The sequence below is a fragment of the Xiphias gladius genome, chromosome 7 (genome assembly GCF_016859285.1).
Source record: "Xiphias gladius isolate SHS-SW01 ecotype Sanya breed wild chromosome 7, ASM1685928v1, whole genome shotgun sequence".
Classification (NCBI taxonomy): Eukaryota; Metazoa; Chordata; class Actinopteri; order Istiophoriformes; family Xiphiidae; genus Xiphias; species Xiphias gladius.
The window spans coordinates 27214000-27228192 of record NC_053406.1 but is presented as its reverse complement, the minus strand read 5'-3'; the positions used below and the strand labels follow the sequence as shown (position 1 = coordinate 27228192).

At 42.0% G+C, this 14193-nt stretch overlaps 1 protein-coding gene across 1 annotated transcript in view; it reads left to right on the top strand.

The window, feature by feature from the left end:
* Nucleotides 1-12993, top strand: part of col4a3 (collagen, type IV, alpha 3) — a 42271-nt gene extending 29278 nt beyond the window's left edge. Inside the window, exons 38-53 of the mRNA XM_040131331.1 lie at nucleotides 274-413; nucleotides 1424-1550; nucleotides 2887-2967; nucleotides 3130-3231; nucleotides 3378-3425; nucleotides 3510-3695; nucleotides 5286-5416; nucleotides 5639-5711; nucleotides 6011-6082; nucleotides 6240-6365; nucleotides 6491-6589; nucleotides 7636-7848; nucleotides 10733-10910; nucleotides 11049-11163; nucleotides 12044-12216; nucleotides 12912-12993. Of these exons, the coding sequence (XP_039987265.1) occupies nucleotides 274-413; nucleotides 1424-1550; nucleotides 2887-2967; nucleotides 3130-3231; nucleotides 3378-3425; nucleotides 3510-3695; nucleotides 5286-5416; nucleotides 5639-5711; nucleotides 6011-6082; nucleotides 6240-6365; nucleotides 6491-6589; nucleotides 7636-7848; nucleotides 10733-10910; nucleotides 11049-11163; nucleotides 12044-12216; nucleotides 12912-12993 (1946 nt within the window). The remainder of the gene's footprint in view (nucleotides 1-273; nucleotides 414-1423; nucleotides 1551-2886; nucleotides 2968-3129; nucleotides 3232-3377; nucleotides 3426-3509; nucleotides 3696-5285; nucleotides 5417-5638; nucleotides 5712-6010; nucleotides 6083-6239; nucleotides 6366-6490; nucleotides 6590-7635; nucleotides 7849-10732; nucleotides 10911-11048; nucleotides 11164-12043; nucleotides 12217-12911) is intronic.
* The last annotated feature ends 1200 nt before the right edge of the window (nucleotides 12994-14193 follow it).

Here is a 14193-nt window from a genome sequence, read left to right as displayed (position 1 = left end):
AATGATATTGAGTTAATACTGGTCCACCTGCTGAGAGTCTTACCTTTCAAAAGTCACTAATTAAATAGATTTACCATTATTACACACTGGCTTTAAGAACATCAAATTTTACTTTGTTGCAGCTCTTAAGCTGTGTGAGACAGACTGTATACTTCTAAAACATTGACATGAACTCTCTGGAACAGTACCTGGACCTTAAGAAGACAAACCTTCAGTCTCTGGATGATCTCTGTCTCTCTGCTTTTCTACGATCACCTTCTGTTTTCTGTCCAGGTTTTAAAGGTGAGAAAGGTTGTGCAGGCCCTTGTGGGATACCTGGCTCAGATGGGAAACCAGGATCAGCCGGACCTAAAGGTGTTAAAGGAGAACCTAGTCCACCTGGACCAGGATCTAAAGGATGTCCAGGAGATAAGGTATCACACACATATAGAGACAGCTAAACATACAGTATCTGACACTTTTTATCATTAGTGCCATCTTAACAAATAACACCATTATCTACCAACAAAATTTTATTTTGTATATTTTGTTTAACGTTTTTTTAACCAGATAAATAAGACTGAGTTTGGAAACTCAACCCAGTCTTGACCAAGATACATCATGATGAGTGAATAAAACAATACTTAGCAAAAAACAGAATTAAAGTGAGGCTAAAATAAACAAAGAACAGAGACAATTAACAAAAGAGTCAATAACCATAGAACAGTCATGAATTCTGCCAGAGAATCATCAGTTTAAATTTGAGCAGTCTAGAGGTTCATCTGTTACAATTAGTTGCACAGAAGGCATTTGATTGGTTATAGTGTTAATATTTATGGGATCTCCTTTAATTAATTCATTTTAAGGTGCGTTGTCCTTCTACGCAGATGACATTCTGCTTTATGTTGTCATTGCCCTCCAGTCTTTACCTGTTCTGTCTGCACATAGAATTAATCTGTTAAATTAGTTTTCCATCTTTAATAAAATGCATGTTTGGTTTCATATTTGTTTTTTACACTTCCATGAATCCATTTCTCTAATTCAGCCCAGCGTCGTCTCTTTCTTTTACTCATTCTTTCACCTCTTTTTTCCATCTTTCAGGAACACATACTATTCAAGCACCAGGTGTATTTTGCTAAAAAACAACCTTTAAATGGAGAGTTTAAGTTTTTACTCCTGACACCAAGGCCTGAGGAGCATAAAATAATCAGCAAAAGATAATCAGCAGAAAAAAAAAAAATTTAATTTATTCAAATGAAAAAGTTATCAATCTTTCCTTTTTTCCACCTGTGTCTTCGTTTTTGTGGTTGCTGTTTTATGAGTTAGGATTGATTGTACACATTATACATAATTATATACTTCTGACCTGGATGAGGTTCCTGAAAGATGAGTTTGCTTTGAAACTAGGTTGAACCATCTTCTCCTGCTCTGTCCCTCCTCTCAGGGGAATCCAGGCTGTCCAGGATATTCAGGTGGAAAGGGGAAACCGGGAGACACTGGGATCTTTGGTTCTCCAGGAGACTGTGGCCCCTGTGGCCCCAAAGGACAAGCTGGGCCCCTTGGATGCAGAGGTGTGATTCTTTACTGTTTATACTTCATATATCTACAGCTTAAACCCTCTGGAGTCTATTCTGTGTTACATATAGGTCAGATTTGATCATATAGAGTGTAGATTTTGAGGCTTCCTAAGTGTTTCCAAAGTCAAAATGATTTTGTTTTTGCATGTCTGTGTCCAATGTTGTATTGAATCTGTGTTTTCTGTTTTGGTTTTCTTCTTTTTCTTTTTTCTAGTCGTGTGAATATTTGGATAAGTGTGCTATGTGTACATTGATGTCATGCAATATATACAATACAATATACACATTTAGGCAAAGAAAGTAAGAAAAAAAGAGCAAAAGCAAAAGTATGTAAGAAGTGGACCTAGTGGTCTTGGTTCCATTCGAACTCTGGTGCGTTTTGTTTGTGGTATGGAAGCAAAGCATATCAACCACAGGATGATGTGACAATAGATGACCTTCCACTGATTGGGAACTTTTTGTATAAATCATATATAGGATTATACAGAATCATTTGGCAACAATGGTAACACTTCCCCGACCCATCTGAAAAGTAAAAGCAGTTCAAATTTGTGTATTTTATCAATTCTTTATCAAAAAGTGATGAATCATGCTGTCTGCCTGCAGACAGACAGTCAGAAAGAGTCTGTATTTGACTTGTGGCTGTCTTTAAAGTTGTCTTTAAATTCTGTTATTGTTGAAGGATCATGTTTGCTCTACAGTCAATGACATTGTCCTTTGTAGGTTTGACTTCTTACTGAATAAATTTGATGTCTTTCATTTTAGGAGAGAGACCAACTAAAACCTCCGCAAAATTTAAATTTAAAAAACTGTCACATCATGTGACACCATAGATGTCACAAAAGGGTATCTCCATTCACCTGTTTTTATTCACATTTTAAGTTTGCTTCTAAAAACCTGAGTGGAAACACTAGGATCTGAAAAAAGGGTAAAACAGTGCACAAAACTGTGTTGATAAAACCCAAAGTGAAACAGACTTGGTGAATAAGCGCTGACGTCCATGAAGCTTGAAGAGAGGAAACCATCAGGTCTGTGAGGAGCCGTGAGGAGGCTGGAACCTTCCTCACATTAACACATGAAACCAACAGAAATGTCAGGTTCCATCATGTTCTCCACATGGTTTTCCATCGTCTGAGCTTTGACTGCAGCTCTTTTAGTGACCTCATCTCACTCCGTCCTCTTCTTCACATTCATTCAGTCACATTGTCTTTATTTTTTTTAAATTTTCTCAAAATTTGTGCTAGATTTAACTGGCACCTCACTACAGATTATTACATCTTCCACAGGCTAAATGAAAACCTCTGCTACGCTGTCTGTCTGTCTGTCTCAGGTCCTCCTGGATCTCCTGGTGAAAAGGGTTTTGATGGTCCTACGGGGATAAATGGCCCACCTGGACCCACAGGTCTCCCAGGTACCTAAAGCAGTGTTACACAGTTATTAATGTCACCAGGTGTCAGTGCTACTCACCCTCTGCAACAACACTTCTACTGAACCAAAGACTTGAATGTAAACATGAGGTGTTAAGAACAGGTTGATGTCTGTCCTCTCAGTGGGTGACTAATGCCTTTTTTAGGTAACAAGGGGGCTCCTGGAGATCCTGGTCCAGCCGGTCCCAGAGGAAACCAGGGACAAGATGGGATACCTGGACCTCCCGGAGAGAAAGGAGCCATGGGAGGTAGGAGACCAGACTTGATGAAACCGAATCTGATTGGACAGTGATCAACCACCATCTTCATTCTGATTGGATACAAAGTGTTTTTGTGACCAGTTTAGGTTTGAGAGTCATCAAATAACCCAGTCTGACCAGTTTTCTTTCCCCAGCTCCTGGAATTGGACCACGGGGCACAGAGGGAAAGCAAGGTCCACCTGGTGAGTGCTCAGTTCTGATTATGAGCTTAGTTTTCAATTAGAACATTAAAAAAATGCATTCTGCACATGCTCTCGTCACCTCAGGGTGTTCTGGAGAGAAGGGCCCTCCTGGTCCCTGTGGCCCTCCTGGTCCCTGTGGTCCTGGGGGAAACCCAGGTTGTCCCGGTCCTCCTGGACCCCCTGGTCCTCCTGGTTTTCCTGGCAGGGAGGGAATCTGCACTGAAGGAGGCAAAGGAGATAACGGAATGCCCGGAGGACGAGGACTAACAGGTAAAGAGGCACACCAAGTTTACAGATGAGTTCATTACTGCTGAATTGATGAGAACAATCTCACCACAAGGTCCATTCAGTAGATGTTGTGGAGCTTTTAATCATGATCTTCAAATTTCCATCCCTTTTAGCATTTTAATGGAGTTCTTATCCCTGACAATGTAAAAGTTTAGATCAGTTCAGTCACACACACTTATGTCAGTGGACTGACCATTAGTAGCAAATGGTGCTACAGTTAGATTTGGTGGAAAAGGCTTGGCCAATTGAGGGAGCTCTCCATCAATCCAAGCAGTGATGTGGACTTTGCTGAGAGACCTAATCCCCTACACATGAACATGAATCTTAGTTAAATCAACAACATAAAATATCACAGGAGGAGGTCGGGGAGGTGGAGGGAGCTGTAGCAGCAAACAGCATTGGGATGAGTGGGATCATTAAAGTAACAGTGAAGAAGGGTCAGGTTGAAATGTCAACAAAGAACACTTGAATGACTATGATTAGATGTTACTAGCTACACAGCTATGAATGAGCCAGTCACTGTAAAGCATACTGCGTTAGCTGGAGCCAATCAGCCAATACAAGCATGACTTCAGTGCTGTGCCTGAACTAACATTATGCTTCATTTTAGAAGTCTAGAAGTTCAGATGTTTGGAAGTTACATACTAACAGTCTGGGGATTTATTACTTTTTTCTGTTTCATCTCATTGTAAATTGAACACTCTTTGAGTTTTTATCCACGCTAGGGTTCCGGGGGCGTCAGTCGGTCGGTCCACCACTTCTGTCCAACATGAAATATCTCAACACTGGATGGACTGTAATGAAATGTTGTTCAGACATACATGTTCCCCTCAGGATGAATTGTAATAACTTTGGTGATCCTCTGACCGTCTATCTAGCGCCATCAGCAGGTCAACATTGTAATCTGTCCAATACTTCGGCTGACTAATGTTGGGGGTACAGCGCCTCCACCCACCTAGGAAGCTCACTGCTTTCAAGAGAGCAACAGTAGGTGACTGGCAGCTGTGTGTGGACCTGAGCAGGTTGTTTATGTTGTCTGACACCAACATTACTGAAGCCTGATGTGGTCTTATTGTCAGAAGTCTCAAAGAAGTTTTCCAAGCTTGAGCTCCGTGTATCCGACAAGATTAGGTCTCAAGAAGATGAACAGGAGGAAGGGGGCCAAGTATCAGGAGCTGGTAGGGCACTGTCAGAGAAGGGGGTAGGGAGTTGGGATGTAGAAGCATCGCTGGCCACATGCTATGTAGGGCATTCATGCTGCTCAGAATCATAGTGGTGGCAAAAAGGAGAGTTATCAGGACCATATCGCAGGACCACAGATGGCTCTGGATCAGAAGGAAAGATCTGTGGGGTTGTGCCAGGGTTTGATCAGACCCTGCTGAGCCGCCTGATTGAGGGTATCTGACGTTGAAAGACCTGAAAGACTCGATGACCCCAGGTCACTGATTGTGTGTCCCAGTGCACTGCTGTATTTTCTCAGTGTCTGGTTTTTGACCAGTTTTTGTAACTATATAACCATGGTCAAAGAGCCAATATGTGAAAATAATTATGTCTCTCTCAATCTCTTTGTAGGTCCCCCTGGCTGTAAGGGTCCTCCTGGACCTCCAGGTCCTGGTAATAAAGGAGAGAAGGGATATAAAGGAGCAACAGGTGACTCAGGACCACCTGGCTGCCCTGGCGACCCTGGTCCACAAGGCAAGCTGGTAAGTACATCCCATAGTTGAAATATACACTGAGAAATTCAACTTAGTGACCAGTTTATCTTAGATCCAAGATCTTAGACTGGAACTATCCAGTAAGTGGGAGTATCTAGTAAAGGTGTGAACAGAAAATGAGATCTAGTGCTGAACTGAATCAAGTTTCTCTTGGATTAAATCACTGATCTTGCATGTATTTAATACAATTGTTGTTGTTGTTGTCGACAGGGTGTAGACGGACCCCGGGGCACAGCTGGACAAAAAGGCCTGACCGGAGAAACTGGTGACACAGGACCTGTCGGTAAGAACTCCAGTCAGCAACACCAGTATACAAACAGTCATCTCTGCCAGCCACACACATATTCATCAGTCAGTGTCCATGGTTATCAGAGAACACCTCAGCAGCCTCTGCAGAGTTGGAAACAGAGAATAGAATAACTTCTGGAAGATAAACATTGGTCCTAGAGTTAAATCTGATATTTGTTGCTCCCACATTAGTCAGTCTGAAGGTAAAGTGAAGCTTCTTGTTTTTGTTGGGTACTTTGACGTTGTACAACAGAACTTCCTCTGTGGGCTTTGAGCTCCCTGTGTGTGTTTCAGGTTTGAAGGGAGATGAGGGACCACGGGGTAACACCGGCTCACGAGGACCTCCAGGACCACCTGGGAGGAGAGGTAACAGTGATGTCACACAGTGGACAGCAAACTGTCCACTCACAGAAGCCAGACATCTGAGTGCTGCTCTGACGCAGTACCACACCATAGTATGACTATTTGCAGTGTACTGCCACTGGTTATAATACTGCCCTGTGCTGAATATTGCCACCTGCAGGACCGAGGGGGACGGATGCATCCAGGGCGGTGAACCTGATACCAGGAGACAAAGGCTTGGTTGGACATCAGGGACCCCCAGGACAAAGAGGACCCCCAGGGGTCCATGGGAGACCCGGGTATCCAGGTGAGTCTGGAATAATTATTCAGTCTCAATCTTTAGGCTTTAAGTGTGAGCGATGTAAATGCAGTTTTTAGATACAAACAATGTAAATGGAATTTTAGAAGCAGTGCTGTGTTTTGTGGCTGCAGGTTTTAAGGGCATAGAAGGGCAGCCTGGTGAAAGAGGACCAGAAGGTCGCCCTGGATTGAAAGGGGATGAGGGAGACCGAGGATTCCCTGGACAAAAAGGTATGAAATATGATTTTCTGTCAGCTTTTAGAAAGAACCACACATTTAACGCTGGGAATATTACATTTAGAGATTTTAGTAGTGTTCATAAGTTTTGGGGGCTTTTTTTAATAATTCATTGGTTCACTAAAGATGGCGGTTTTGGTTCGATGTAAATAAACAGGTTGTGTCTGAAGTCATTGTGAACTTTTTCTGTATTAAACCAGACCAGGATCTTTCCCGAACCTCAACCAGGTTCTGTGAGAGTCTAAACAGAACCGTAAACCAGTTTAATGATGCTGGAGTCACTACAAGTGGATGTTGTGCTGCAGGATCAGACATTTTGTTTGAAAACAAACACATTGTCTGTGAACATTTTACTGATTCATTTTCAATGTATCATGAGACTTGCCAAACATGTAAATTAACAACATTTCCTCATTATGTTAAAAGAAGACGTGATCTGGTTACAATTACGTTTCCCTCAAAACGTATCTGCTGTTGCAGTTTAATTGTATAGAAACCTACAGATTGTTGAGCCCATTGAGGCAAATATTGATTTGTGATATTGGGCTATATAAATAAAATTGACTTTGACTTTGACTGCTGTTTTTCAGCAAACTCCTTAGTTCTCTGATAACTCAAGCCTTGTCTGGACTTCCCTGCACCTGGAGTCTCACTGACTAGGCGTGTGAATTCCCAGGAAGTCTGACAGTGTCGAGGGCTGTTCCTATTGTTTTTGAAGATGTCTGTTTTTCTTAGTTTTTGATGTAGAGGTTAATTGGTGTCAAGAGCTTTTCTTTTTATTCTTTATTTATTTGCAAAGAATTGCGTCAAAATTGACTCCTTTAACTTGTAGTAGTTAAAGCATCAAAATTGATTCTTTAATTCCAAAATTGACCTGACTGTGATGGAGACACATTAATGTTGAAACATTGGTCTCTTTGCACTGTTAAAGGATGCAAATGAGTCACTTTGCTCAAGTCCCCTTTGCCATTTGGAAGTTCGCTGTCCTCTGAGAAGCACCTGATGCGGCGTTTCATCCAGAACTGACTCTGTGCTGACAGGTATTGCAGGTCCGCATGGTCCAGTTGGTGCTAAAGGTATTCCAGGTCTACCTGGTCCCACCGTGGATTCACCAGAGAAGGATGGCTTCCTGTTCACCAGACACAGTCAAAACCTCTTTGTCCCAAGATGCCCTGCAGGATCCAGTGAAGTGTACAGCGGATACTCACTGCTGTTTATCAACGGAAACAACCGAGCTCATGGACAAGACCTGGGTAACATGACACCACTGGTGACAAGTAACTAAGTACACTTACTCAAGTACTGTGCTGAAGTGCAGTTTTGAGGTATTTGTGCTTTGCTTGAGTTTTATGCTACTTTATACTTCCACTCCACTAATATTCAAAGGGGCAAATAGTATTTTTTACTTGAAAGCAGGAGTTACTGAGGACTTTGCTTATTAAGGTCATTCATATAAAACATCTGATGATAACAATAATAATACCTATGATAATAATAAACTTTAATTATATCGCATTTTTCAAAATAATATTAAAAAGTCCTTTATGTGGAAAAAACTAAATTAAAGCAATTCAGCACCACATTTAAATAAAATCTGGTAAATAAATGTACAGAGAATGAAACACACATATTACAAGAAAATAAGATAAAAGCAGTAAAATAAACAAATCCATAACGCGTAGTGGAACTAGAAAAATAAAACTTTGGACTAACATTTGATCTTATTATCAAATACAAAACGATGCATAGATTGAACTCCCCAACAGTACATAAAGTAGTACACGACTGATCCATCTCAACCAGCTACGCTGTTTTTTTATTCATTTGTAAGTAAAAAAAAACACAGGTGCTATGAAAATATATATCTAAAGACACCCACATATACACAAACTCTTACCTGCACATACGCAGATATACATGAATCCGAAATAAAAGATTCTCCTAAAGACTCAAACCAAACTGAATTATACGAAACAAAAACCTTAAGGCAAACAAGACAACTACAAAAATAGAAAAAACAAAAGAAGAAGAGAAAAGGAAAAAAATACATGCATATGTATCACAATTCTTTTTCTTTCCAAATGTCCAACAGTCGACAGTGTAAATGGGGAAAAAAAACAAACAAAGCTTGTTTAAAATGGTCTATGAAAGTACACAGGGATGATGACTGATGAACTAATGTAGGCTTGAAAAATCCACAAAACAGTTCCTCCGTATCTAAATGAAAACGCAGCCACATTACTGGAACATAAAGGAAGATGAAGATCGTCAGACTGTGTAGTAGGATATGAATAAATGACTGAATTACTTTGGAGAAAAACTATTAAAAATCAGAGGTGCCAGTAAGTGCTTGGATAAAACTGTAAATAAACATCCAAGTCTAAAGTTTGTTGACACTGAAGACTGTTAAAAGATTCAGATAACGGGAAGAAGGAGCTGATGATTAATGACACTGAGAAGAGGAAGCTGATCCAACACGTTTCTTATGTACTATAAACAGTCAAGATATGAGGAATGTGCACTTACTCATGCAATATTACTGTCATTTAAATGAAGATAGATTAAACTACAATACACTGAAAGAAGGCATGATGGATTTGTTAATAATACCAAGAGATCTCATTGTTTTTTCATTTAAAAATGAAAAAACCTGCTGGTCAATATATAATCGTAACTGACAATAATCAACTTGACCTTGGACATAATATTCAATATTAAGTGACCGCTTGTTCATATTAAACCATACTGCATATTTTTCCAGACCTTTGTGTGGTTCAGACTTAAGTACTGTTATATCATGATTTGAAATAACATAATTTGTATAATCTGCAAAAAAAAAAAAAAAGTTTCTATTAAAATTCTAAAATTAGAAAGAGCAGTGGTCCAAGAATAGAACCTTGCGGGACCCCGCATGGTAGTGTAGCTGTGTCAGGCTTGTGCTTTCGGACTGTAACGAACTGCCGTCTATTATCTAAATAATCCTTCAAAAACATTAGTGCATCCATATTATTGCATCAATAATGATAATCCAGTTACATCTATATTGATATCAAAATTTAGAGGGTGTATTCTGCATAGTGAGAACTTTACTTTTCATATCTTAACTATATTTCCCAGATAGTACTTGCTTACTCTGAGTGTCAAGTATAGAGTCTGAATACTTAAGTAACGCTTTATTTTATGGTTCCCATCATTTCCAGATAATCTCCTGGAAAATTGTGCTGGTTTTCAGATGAAAATGACTGGGATCCAAAAAAGACAGATGCACTTTGGTACTAATTATAATAGAAATGGAGAAAGTGTTGTTATTTTGTTATTTTCTTTTCTTGTTAGTAAAACATAGCTCATAAACAGACCGAGTTTCCTAGAAGACGAACAACAGATGTTGATTAAATAGTACATTTCCAGACTGAGTCACTTTCCTTTACAGGTCCAGTCTGTGGACATTAGGTAGAAACGCTTGTGAGTGTAACTGCTGAGTGGGTGAAATTCTACAGCCTGGAATGTCTTTTTTTGTTGATCCTCATCAGGTTGAAACAGAAAACTAAGGAATTTCCAGTTTAAGCTAAAAAATTACAGGTCAACATGCAGCATAAACGTCATTTACATGAATATTTAGCGATCACCAAGTGGATCTATAATGTACAGCAGCTCGGAGCCATGAGGAATCCAAATGAAGAATTTTTCTCAGTCTTTCTATGAAACTCTGAAGACTTTCTCCATTTCCCTTATAATTAGTACAAAATTGCCTTGGCCTTCCATGGAATTAACCCTGTAATTTACAGCTAAATACCAGCTAATTTGTAGAAACTTATGAGGAAAGTTTCCGGGAAATAGGATGGACAATACGGTACCCGTAAAATAACCGATCCGTCTTCCACCGCTACATGAGACAGACACTGAGAGACACAAACAGAAAGACAGACAGATAGTGAGTGACAGACAGATACCACAGACAGGTCATTGGGAAGAGGAGAGCAGGAATAAACAGATTTCCGATAAAGCGTATGATGGACTAATAAACAGACTCTTTACCTACTTTACTTATAAAAGAGCAACTTTCCATCACAAAAACACAACTTTCGTGTTGTGTTGTTAAAGTAAAACCAAACACATCTGTTCTCTCTCTCTCTTCAGGTACATTGGGTAGTTGTCTCCCTCTCTTTACCACCATGCCCTTCCTGTTCTGCAACACCGACAGCACCTGTCGCTACGCCTCGCGCAATGACTACTCCTATTGGCTGTCCACTAACGAAACACTGCCGGGCAGCGTCCCCTTCATCTCTGGGCAACTGCTGGAGAGCTACATCAGCCGGTAACACACACACACACACACGCGCACACACACAGGTGAAAACCAAAACCAGAACACAACTTGTGTGTACCATGAACACACATAAAATTCATACACAATCTGTCCATGATGACTGCACGTATGTTTCCTGTGTCGCAGGTGTACTGTTTGTGAGGCCAGAGCCAACGTGATCGCCATTCACAGTCAGACCAGTTTCATCCCCGACTGTCCCTCTGAGTGGGACCGTCTCTGGTTCGGATACTCCTTCGTGATGGTGAGCGGACATCGTTGGGTGGGGTTGAGTCACGCGCTTTGTCCAGCCAGTTCAAACTGCAGCCGGCGCTTCCTGCTTCGACACCAACAGAGCTCTCGTTAACTTTCGGAGGAAACCTTTAAAGCGCCATTGTCAGTCTTATCCCAGAACACACGAGTGTGTTTGTGGTCAGTTGAACCCACCGTGCGGTGAGTTTCATCCCTCGGTTAACGCAGTGACCACTGACCTTTTCCAAGCCGACCTGTCATTTCAAAGTATAAGACCCACCGTTCAGAACATAAAGGAAAACGAGATATTAAGTCACACGGAGGAACTCAAAGGCTGAATAGTACTGACAGCTTATTTATATACAGTGGATTTTAGCACAAACTTGACTGCTTTGGCATCGGGTCAGTAATAATGTTTTTCATAGGGTTTCATGACATGGTTTCCACCGTGGCTGCAGGGCCCAAGCCCCCCTCAGTGTCAGGGATCAGTTTCCTCCTAGAGTCTCTCTGAACATCGTCCTCTGACTGTCCAAACCGCCCGGGTCTGTGTTGAGAACAGAGGAGCTGAGCTGAGAAGGATGTGGATGCACTTATTAACGTCCGGTCAGAGCAGTGGGCGTAACGAGCATCAGACTGGTGCCACGGGCGACTGTGAGACGCTTTGTCACCACAGGTTTGAAAAGGGCCAGATACTGCAGATAAAGCTAACTGAAACGCACTTATATTACGCTAACGCACGCATGTGACGGCCAATCAGAAATCAGGATATTTAGCGTCCATGCAGATGGACTCTTGGCAGCAAGCTCTGCTCTTCTTCCCCCAGGAGGTACAGGCCGTAGTGTGAGTTGCTGCTTTGACCTCTGACCCTTGCCGTTGTTGCCGTTGGTCTCCAGGAAACAGGAGTGGGGGCGGAGGGGTCGGGTCAGCCTCTGGCCTCACCTGGATCCTGTCTGGAATACTTCAGGAAGATTCCCTTCATCGAGTGTCATGGCAGAGGAACCTGCAACTACTATACCGACTCCTACAGCTACTGGCTGGCTGCTCTCAACCCCAGCGACATGTTCAGGTACAAAACACATTCACGTCTCTGTCACGTTACACACACGGCGACCTTCACCGTGTTGGCTTCGGTTCACCTGTAAAACCGCGTTCAGGTACATAAGAGTGTCGTCAACATGTTCGGGTGCGAACATCTTTATCACTGTGTTAGGGCGATATAAACCTTTAGCAGCAAATCGTCAGGTACACACACACATGTGTGTTTGGATTTGTGCCCCTTGAGTGAGAACTAGGGCCTGGATCTATTGACACTGGATACGTGGTTTTGGTTTTATGTAGTGATGCAGTTTAAGGTTCTGTTGCTCTGTTCCTGTGTTGTAAACTTTGGTTTTTCTCCAGAATCCCGTTTCCCGAAGTTCAGGTTTGTATGTCGATGCAACTATAACAAATAGAGTTGAAATGATATGTCGTTCTTCGGGACCAGGGTATAAACACATCAGGTATCCACCCGGTGCAGTCCTCTTGAAGACCGGCAGGGGGCGGTGAAGTCACCTGTTGTGTTCTGCTTTGTGTTTGACACGGAACCAAAGCCACACGTTTGATTTTATTGACTCAGGAATTGTCAGCGTCAGTCTCTAAAGTCTAAACCTGAACCAGTTAGAATGAATAAACTCTGATTTCAGGGTGACGGAATCACTGATGCTCTGCAGGGTCTGTCCCCCTCCTGCATTAACTGGTCCGTGCATGTCTCTCGTCCCGCAGCAAACCGAAGCCTCGGACCGATACCAGAGAGTTTCCAGGCAGCCTGATCAGCCGCTGTCAAGTCTGTATGAAGAGGCTGTGAACCGCAGCGGTCCTGCCGCTGATGCTACTACTGTAAATACTGCTGCTGCTAACACTACTGATATTAATACTACTGATAACAGCACCGCTTCTGCTCCTGCGTACTCACACCAGCAGTGAGTCAATGCGTCGGCCACGGAAAAGTTGAAAGGACAACTTTACGAACAACAAATGAACGGTGATGTGTTGAAGTACTGACCGTCACGGGACAGATGTGTTCACCTTCTGCTATATTTACACTTTGTTTCTGACTCATCTTTTATTTTTTTAGGTAGAGAATTCAAAATGCTTCATCGTTTAATTTGTCAGCAAAACACCTCGCCGTCGTTGCTGAATTCCTCCAAACCTGACCCAGAATCAGAAACCGAGTTAATTTAATCTTTAATGTAATCAGATTGTCAAATCTTTGGCTCCAGCTCACAACAGTTATCCCGCTGCGTTCGTACAGTGTGACGCGTTATCCCAGGGTGGTCGGCCCTGGTCGCAGCAGATAGACCGTAGTCGTCGTCACGTGTCCGTAGCAGTTTGTTACCAAGTGAAACCAGATCCAGACCAACGGTGAACAGATGCTGGGAAATGAGCTGAATGGACTGTATCGGTGTTAAGGGTTGGATTTTGCATCGGGGCACCTCAGAGTGAGTCACGTTCGGTCACTGCTGTGTACTCGTATAACTGTCGGAACAGGTGTCGCCGCTACCGCTGCTACCGCTGATGGACAAAGTACTCGGTTGCTTCAGGGCAAAGTGACAGTGCCTTGATGTCAAACTACTACTTTTCTACTTCTACTTTAAAATTCCCGCACTTCCTTTCAGAATAAAACTATGGACGCGTTCATTCATGAATTAGTGTTTAAATACTGTAGGACAGTCGGAGGTCAGATTGAACCGCGGCCAACATCACAGTCGGCCTGAATATGTCCAGTTCTGAAGGTGAATCTTCATACTTGTCTTTATACCTGTCAGATATATGATCCACAGTAAAAAGTAAAAATACCTTGCTCTGAGTTGTAGAGGAGGAAAAGTGGAAAAACTGACAAAACCTCAAAACTGTAAAACTGTACTTCAGCACAGCTCTTGAGTAAAAGTACCAGGTTATTTACTCCCACAGCTACAGTGATTAGCAGCACTGTGGTAATACCAGTACCGGTACCGGTAGCAGTAGCAGTAGCAGTAGCAGTAGTATTAATAGTAGTCGTTGTCCC